Source organism: Plecotus auritus, assembly GCF_963455305.1.
Source record: "Plecotus auritus genome assembly, chromosome: 4".
Lineage (NCBI taxonomy): Eukaryota > Metazoa > Chordata > Mammalia > Chiroptera > Vespertilionidae > Plecotus > Plecotus auritus.
The window spans coordinates 123,071,983-123,081,057 of NC_137775.1; the positions used below are offsets into that span (position 1 = coordinate 123,071,983).

Here is a 9,075-nt window from a genome sequence, read left to right on the forward strand (position 1 = left end):
TCTCTCTTTATTTTCTACAATACATTGAAAGTCAATCTAAGTGTAGTAAAATATTACTGATCTTTTTGGAAATATTTCTACTAAGTTTGCATTGCTTTTGATTATTGTCATCCTAGCAGGTAAGGCAAAAGTAGGTTTACAGTTGTTCATATGGGAAATAACATAATAATTAATAGATAATAGCATAAGAATAAATCTTGTGTTTTGCATACTCACAACTGTAAACCTACTTTTGCTCACTCTGTGTGTTTTTGTGTGTGTAACTGAGGGTCAGAGAAGTCTGTACTACAACTTAGAAATCATTCATGGAGAACTGATAATCTAGGCCTCTTCTGAGTTCAAAGACGATGGCTAACATTACATTTTTTTTTTATCCCCAAAGCAGCATTTATTTACCCACTGAATTCCAAAACATTTAATTTAGAAGTCTGGCATTTCAATAATTACCCATCTTGATTGACATGGGCTGACACACAGGGCGCTGTCAGGATACACAAGGACCATAGCCAAAGGGTTACAAAAAATAAATCCATGATTCTTAAACAATCGCAACCAAAAAAAAGTTACAGGTATCAAAACTTTAGATGCAATGCATGTAAAAGGTTTGTGCACATCATAATTTAAAGAGGCAGAACAAGGCGCTACGGAAACCTCACGTTAACAGTTTCTAGAAAGCTGGTGGAAAGAAGCAAATGTTCTCTCTGTATCAGCTTCCCTTAACAGTTTTCCTTTAGTTGAAGGAAGAAGAGGTGGGAGGGATGAATTCTTTTTTGCATGCACAAGATGTACTGCTTATTAACAAAACACTATCAGCTCTTTTTAAATGGGTCCTTTAAATATCATCGTAGCCTGTTTTGGCTAATTCTCCTTTCTAAACTTCCCCATTGCTTTCACAACTACCAACAGGCATCGTAAAATGCCTCATTCAGAACACACTTGTCTACACAATTCAAAAGAAAGCTCCCGTGGGCTCCAAGCAACCATCGATCCAGCAATGCCCATGATTGATCTGAAACTGCTTCCCGGGGGGCGGGGGAGCAGATCTGAGTAGCGGTGCTGCCAATACAGATAGGTTTAGCACTAGATACTTAGTGATTGTGGCCAGGAAGAATCAGTGATGGTGGGGGTGGTGGTGGAGGAAGGGCCGGAACCTGAAGGCTCTTCAGTTGCCTTCTCCTGCGTCTTCATCCTGCTGGTCGCTCATCCAGAGGGTGAGGTTGTCTCGCAGCAGCTGCATGATGAGCGTGGAGTCCTTATAGGAATCCTCGTTTAGTGTGTCCAGCTCAGCGATGGCGTCATCGAAGGCTTGTTTGGCTAAGAGGCAGGCCTGCTCGGGCGCATTCTGGATCTCATAGTAGAAGACGGAGAAGTTGAGGGCGAGGCCCAGCCGGATGGGGTGCGTCGGCTGCATGTGCTCTTTGCTGATTTCAGAGGCTTCCTTGTAGGCCGCCTCGGAAGCTTCGACCACACTGTTCTTCTTCTCCCCGGAAGCCACCTCTGCCAGGTAGCGGTAGTAGTCGCCTTTCATTTTCCGGTAGAACACCTTGCTCTCGTACTGGAAATCATTGCAGTTCTTGATGAGGAACTTGTCCAGCAGGGCCAGGACGTCATTGCACACGGTCTCCAGCTCCTTCTCGATCTTCTCCCGGTAAGCTTTAACCTTCTCCAGCTTCTTCTCGTTCCCGTCAGCCATGGTCTTCTGCTCGATGCTGCTGATGACCCTCCAGGAAGATCGCCTGGCACCAACCACATTCTTGTAGGCCACAGAGAGGAGGTTTCGATCTTCATTGGAGAGAGGTTCGTTGAGCTCTGTCACCGTCTTCATGGCGGAGGCCATGTCGTCGTAGCGCTCCGCCTGCTCGGCCAGTCGCGCCCGCTGCAGCAGCTGCTCCCGGTCCCCCATGTCGCTGTGGCTCGGCCTTGCCTCGCGCCCCGCACCGCTTGCTCGCTAACTCGCTCGCCCGGTCGCTCCCCAGTCGCCGAGGAGGCCGCCGCCGCGCACCGGCTAACATTACATTTTGATAGAACTGGTTTTCTTTACAGTCCCATACATTTAAATTTATTCGCTAAAGTCAATATTCTGAGAAGGCATCCATAGACTCTGCCCAATTATCAAGTGCTAATGGCACTAAATGTGTTAAGGGCCCTGCGCTAGGGGATCTTGGTGAAGGCAGAACTGGAATTGGCAGATTTTGTAGATGCACTCAAATCTTACTGCTCTGGATGGGGTAGGCAGGATAGGATCCTTGACCACGGTGGACACAAGTCATATTAATGTAAGTTTCCCTTTAATAGGATGGTTGGTCCCACTTTAAATATAGAAGTCTTCTCTATTATTCTTTTAAAATACATATATGCCATGTTTACTGTAATACAAATTGAATATCTTTTGTGAAATTGATATTTATTTCAAATGTAAAGCTTTTTAAGTTGTTGTTATTTATACAAGCATATCCACTTATTAAATTTATAAGAGCTCTCCAGAGGTAGTTAAAAACATGCCATGATATTAGATTAAGCTTCCACTCTTTTACACGCATGTCAAAATAAGTTATGCCAGAGACAATAATGCTCATGTCTTACCTAATTGTAATTTCCAGTGTCATATATTGTCTTCGGTGAATACTAATTGTTACTAACTGGCATTTGATTGAAGTGGTGAAGAGGTGGATCCATTCTGTTTCACTAATTGATTCAAATTGGATTTCAGCTAGGCCTTATAACCTAAATGTCCAACAATAAGGGAATGATTAATTGAATCTTAGCACATCCATATGACACAATAATGAGATCCACTGAAATAGTATTTCAAAAAAATAGTAACATTGGAAAACACTTATAGCAAATTTACTATCAGTACACAGAGAATAAAATCTAGATTCATCATTCTGGACTCTAAGGTCTTAAATAAATGGGTCCCCACATGACTATACTTCCCATCTTAAACACCTGTCTTCCTCAGGCATCACTGATATTTATTCTATTTCTGTAACTTTCCAAGACCTTTGCACTGTCAGGACTTTGCAGTAACTGTTCCCACTGCTCAGGAAGCCCTTCCTTATGTCTTCACAGGACTATCACCTGCTTGTCACTCAGAGAGCCTTCCTGACCACTCACTCGTTTGTTAGTACAGTATTCACCCCTTACCGGTGGTTTCCCTTTCTGCAGTTTCAGGTGTGGTCCAAAGATGTTAAATAGGAAATTCCAGAAATAAACAATTCATAAGTTTTAAATGATGCACCATTCTGAGGAGTGGGATGAAATCTCATGCCATCTGCTTTATCACTCCCAGATATGAATCATCCCTTTGTCCAGAGTACCACCCTGTATAAGTTCCTTACCCAGTGGTTGGTCACTTAGTAGCCCTCTTGGTTATCAGATGAACTGTCCTGGTATCACAGTCCTTGTGTTTCAGGAACCTTTATTGAACTTAATAATGTTGCATTCATGTAGCTCTTATTATAGTATTTTGTAATTGCTCTCTTTTATTATCGATTATTATTGTTAATCTCTTACTGCGCCTAATTCAACTTTATTATAGGAATGATTGTATAGGAATAAACATAGGGTTTGATGCTATCTACCCTTTCAGGCATCTACTGGGGGTCTTGGAATGTATCCCCAGCAGATAAGGAGAGACCTCCACATATTGCCTTGTTATATTACTTACCATTTCTCACTATCTGATATTGTCTTACTTATTTTTCTACACCTCTTTCCAGAATGCGAGCTCCTTGAAAGTAGGGACCTCATCCGTCTTGTTCACTGTTTTGTTCCCATCGCTTTGAAAAGTGCCTGGCACTTAGTCAATGTTAAACATATATTTGCTGAATGAATAAACTATCAATCTTGTCTTAAATGCCAAAAGTAAAAAATATTTTAGATACCTTTTAAAAATATAAGGGAGAAAAAAAGAGAATATAAATGACCAATAATGACTTTATTCAGAGATAATTATCAGACATATTAAGGCACGGGCATGAAATATATGACATGTTGGTGTCATCTAACTGCACTCCCTCTTTGGTTTTCTTTTTCCTTAAATTTTTCTCTTTTCTCCTCCTGAGTAACAAAATACATTTTTTAAAATCATAGATTTCTGTATGACAGTGTATGGATCATTTTAATTTCCTGGGAGTCACTCTGCATAGCTTATTATTGTATTTATTTGTCCAAAAACTGAAGAGGAATTTTGTTACTTATATTTTTCTGCACTTCCAAAATGTGGACTGGAACACAATGATGAGATAGTGCTGAGTGCTGTGGGACACGTAGGGGACAGCACCTTTTCCTTTGTGGTGGGTCGGAGAAGACCTTTGGGAGGAAGTGACTTCACAGCTGAGACTTGAAATGTATGCAGACTAGCCACACTGAATTTAAAAGCATACAAGGCTGGAAACCAGGAGGATGGGAGAGGGAGAGAATCCCAAACCGAGAGAAACACTGTATGTGCAAAGGCCCTGAGGTAAGAGAACACGGAACTTTAGGAGACATAGACGTTGTCCCATGTTACTAGTGCATAATGTGTGAGGGGACTTTTGATGCTGGAGATATAGGCAGAAGCCAGATGATGAGGTCTCTGTAATAGGCCATCTAGCTTGAGGGCAATAAGAAGCCTCATAAGTGCTTTCAACATAGAAATAGCATGATGAGTTTTGCATTTTACAAAGATCATTCTCACTGCTCATGAAAAAATATGGAAAGAGAAAAAAATTGTAACTTTTGTGCCTATTCAAACATATAATGGGTATTTCTTTATACCTTAGAGAGAGAAGATAAGAAAGTCTACATGTATTGTGGCCTTAATTCAACCATCCGGGTATCAACCACAGAAAAAGGAAACGAGACTCTTATTATCTGTGTCAAAAGTTACCTTTACTTGTTGTTATGTCATCACTGAGTTAGGTGTGAATGGTCACCATGATTTAGCTGGCATGGCGGCTATTAGAGGGGCTATAGAACACTACTGTCTTTCCTCATGTATAAAAGGCGTGTTTGCAGCTTCCTTCTCTAGATGCTCTTTACAAGAAGCACCAGCAGGAGCTCTGTCAGCAACCTCACTCACTCTGCTCCAGACACACTAGATACTAGTGCTTTCTTCCGGTTCCACATGCCTAGCAGAAACAGTCTTCCTGCACACAAGACCAATGGCAGGTGGGCTGGCCTTCCCTCCATTTGCTGTTCTCAGCACCACACCTTTCAGACTTTACTTGTTGTCTCTGGCATGTGGGTGGTGCCCTGCTCTCTTTTTTGTTACTTGTCTGCATGTTCCCTCACCCTATTTTCACAAGCATTCCTTTAGTCTTTTCATAGATCATGTTGGTAGAAGCAAGGTTTTAGAAAGGATAGGATAGACAAATCAAGTTGAGAATACAAGTTAGAAATGTATGTAGTTTTTCACGGTATGGAGGTCTATTATTTGGGGGACATCTTTTAGCCTTTTGTATTCCACCAAATAGTTATTGAGCTCATATATATAATTAATAAGAATCAAATATAAGAAACAAATATCTCCCCAAAAAACAAAGGGAAAAAAAAAAAAGCCATTTGCTTAGTCTGTTTCCCATTCCCTCACAGCTACTCAAAGACTTCACTCTTTTCATTATTCCTCTTGTCTTTTCTGGTATTAGTTTTCATTGCTGCTACAACAAATTAATAAGAACTTAGTGGTTAAAAGCAACACAAATTTATTATGTTATAGTTCTAGAGGTCAGATACATGAAATGGATTTTATGGGCTAGAATCAAAGTGTTGTCAGCAGAGCTCCATTCCTCCACGGAAGAACACACACCTTGTCCTTTCTAGCTTCTAGGGGGTGTCCACATTTCTTGGTTTCTGGTTGTATTTCACTCACCTCTGTTTCAATAACCACTTCTCCTTCTGTGACTCTCATGTTCCTCCTCTCTCCCTCTTATAAGGACTCTTATGATTACATTGATCTCACCTGGAAAATCCAGAATTATCTCAAGAGCCTTAAACTTAGTCACATGTGCAAAGTTTCTTTTAACATGAAAGGTGATGTTTTCACACATTGTGGGGATTAGGGCATGATCATCTTTCAGAGGGTATTTTTCTGTACCACTCCTGTAGCATCAATCTAGGTAGATTGTACTTGGTCTTCATTTCTTCTCATTTACTTTTATGGTTTTATTTTCTCGTCTGTAAAAAGGAATAAAAGGAGTGCATACTACATAGGGCTGTTGTGAAGAGTAAAAGCTTAGAAGAGTCTGGCACACATCACACACTTAGGAAGCTATTATTACTATAAAGACTAATATAATTTCACAACTACCCTTATGAGGTTAAAAATTCCACCATCCACATATACTTACGGTAAGAGATAGGACTTATGAGAATTTAATAAGATTTAATACTTTAGTAACAATTCTAGGAACACATGTGCTCACATTATGAACAATATGGTCTTTGAATTACCCTTGAAGGATCATCAATATTTTAGTAACCCTAGCAGAAAGTTATAAACAGGTTATTTGCAATGTTGGCTTCCTTTTTCATCTGTGACGAGGGAAAAACACCTACATTTGAATAATTTCCTTTTTCTTCCTCCCGGTAGGTTCAAGAAGATTAGGATTGTTTTCTATTGAGATTCTCCACCCCGCCCACATCTAGGGAACAGTATTCCCCTTGTGTTCTCTGTTTCTTTAGGGTTCTATGATGCAGTTTTAAGAAAACAAACAGAGGTACCCTCAAATAGAGCGTTATGAATTTAGGACAAGTAGAGAGTAAGAGACATAAATCGAGTATTTCTGCAAAGGGCTTTGCCTAATCAAGAGAGAATAGGAAGACTAGTGTCTCAAAGGCAATATATATATATGTCATAGTGAGGAGGGAGATTTTGAGGGAATCGGTTGTGATTCACTGCTGTAGGATATTGATAATGACAGAAATGAAAACATTTTAAAGATTTTTCAGAGCAATGAGAATGCTTCTTTACCCTTTGATATTATTTGAAAGGTTACTGTAAATAGTGGCTTCCTTGCATGACTTTCAGTTGCTAGATTCTATGTCTTTCAATCCAGCTCCATGCTTTGACTGGTCATGCGAGGTTTAGTGTTTGTTTAAATTATTTATCACCCAGTGGATATGCTACATTCTCTTCAAGTTTCTTAAACCCTCTATGTCGATCAGCCTCATCAAACCATTCACAGACCATCTGTCTTCTCCTCCAGCAATCTTTATCACTCCCAACCCTTTTCCTCAGAGGAGGAGCTGACCTGACCCTTCTTCAGTGCAAGTTCACCTTTTCCACCTGTTCTAACAATATCATTCCTACTTGCAATTTACAAACATGTCCTCAACACACTCTATCACACTGACTTCATTAATGCTTCATCCTTGCAAACAGGTGCTCTCATTTTCTCCTACATACAAGCTTTGTAAAGAGTCTACAAAAATACTAGTTCTTTCATGTCCTGTTTGTTACTAAACTCACTTAGATCTGATTTTTTTTACTTTAATAAGATAAAAATGCACTTGTAATCATTAACTCCAGTCACTGTCTTCTTTTTAATTTGACTGTTCTATAGCATAATAATAATAGTGATCACACTGTTCTCCTTTTTCTATAATACATTATTTCTATTCCTCCCGTTCAACTCATTATTATTCTCTTCTGGCTTTCCCCCTGCCTTATTCATAACTATTAGTAAATCCTATGATTCTATCTTTGACCCTTACCCATTAGACATGCTTTTGTGGGTGATATTATTCAGCTCTGCAAATTTTATGAACATGAATAAATATTCACAACTAAGCGAAGTATAAAAGGCCAAATTAAATTAATCTCTAAAGCTGCCCATAGTTCCTATTTAAATGTGTTTCATTTTTATTTAACTTTTTGGGTGACACTGGTTAACAAAATTATACAGGTTTCAGGTGCACAATTCCACAACACATTATCTGTACACTGTATTGTGTGTCCACAACCCCAAGTCAAATCTACGCACTTCACCATTTAAATTAATTCAGTGTCTTTATTATTAACTAGAGGCCCAGTGCATGAAATTCGTGCATGGGTAGAGTCCCCAGCAGCTGCCGGCTGCCAACCAGGGCCTTCCTTCGCTTCGTGCAGCCCCCTGGTGGTCAGTGCATGTCATAGCAAGCTATCGAACTCCTGGTCAGTTGAACTCCTGAGGGGACACTTTGCATATTAGGCTTTTATATATAGATGAAAACCTCCCAGTTTGGAAACTCCGATATCTTTGACATGTCTTCCTTCAGCACCATATCATTTAGTCACCAAGTCACTCATCGATTCTGGCCATGTTAACTATAAAATGCCTCTCCTCTCCTCCACAGCTCTAACAATTCAGATTTCCTTTCCAAATTTGTTACAGTATTTCAAGCCACCATGCCGTCTTGTAACATCTCTTACTCTTTGATTCATCTTTCCCCCATACTTGAGCATGGAACTGCCTACTTGAACACTTGTTTTAAATCTTAGCCAAAAAAGGATAATAGATAAGTCCTTTATAATATGACCACCAACTCCTTTCAAGCCACATCTCATTTTTAACTATATTAGCTCATTTTTAAAAATGGTATGCAGGACTGAGGTGACCACTGTCAGAAATTGAGAAGAAACTCTCACAGCTCACTCAGCACAGCTCACAGTGTCCCAGGGCTGGAAATGTGGAGGGAAGCTCTAATGGGCAAAGCACTTGAGCAGAGGGCAGAGAGAGGCTGGTTGAGTCTGTGGCACTCCAGAGGTATGGTCATAAGCATTTGACAAGTGCTGATAGTGGCTCATAAAGTGCTAACCACTGGCACACTGTGGAGAAAAAAAAAGAAATGAGTTACTTGGCATCTTTATAGCTTCTACTAGAGGCTCAGTGCACAAATTAATGCATGGGTGGGGTCCGGTGGGAGGTTGGCCAGCCAGTCCACCCTGATCAGGCCTGATCAGGGTTGGGTGACTGGGGGAAGGGGCCACAGGTGATTGGCCAGTGGGCCCCGCCCCCAATTGGGGTTGGGGGGCTGATTGGGGGTGGAGCCAGCCACAGGGAGGGGCTATGGGCCAGCTGGCCCTGCCCCTGATTAGGGTGGGGGGGCTGA

At 40.7% G+C, this 9,075-nt stretch overlaps 1 protein-coding gene across 1 annotated transcript; it reads right to left on the reverse strand.

Moving 5' to 3' along the window:
* Nucleotides 1-362: 362 nt before the first annotated feature.
* LOC308246633 (14-3-3 protein eta-like) lies at nt 363-1,994 on the reverse strand. The gene has a single exon (XM_080665047.1). It carries the CDS (start codon nt 1,901-1,903, stop codon nt 1,163-1,165), a length of 741 nt encoding a protein of 246 aa, XP_080521173.1. The 5' UTR covers nt 1,904-1,994; the 3' UTR covers nt 363-1,162.
* Nucleotides 1,995-9,075: the final 7,081 nt, after the last annotated feature.

Bases quoted from the DNA above. Each gene is read 5' to 3' on its own strand.
- LOC308246633 (XM_080665047.1), bottom strand. From the start codon at position 1,903: ATGGGGGACCGGGAGCAGCTGCTGCAGCGGGCGCGACTGGCCGAGCAG.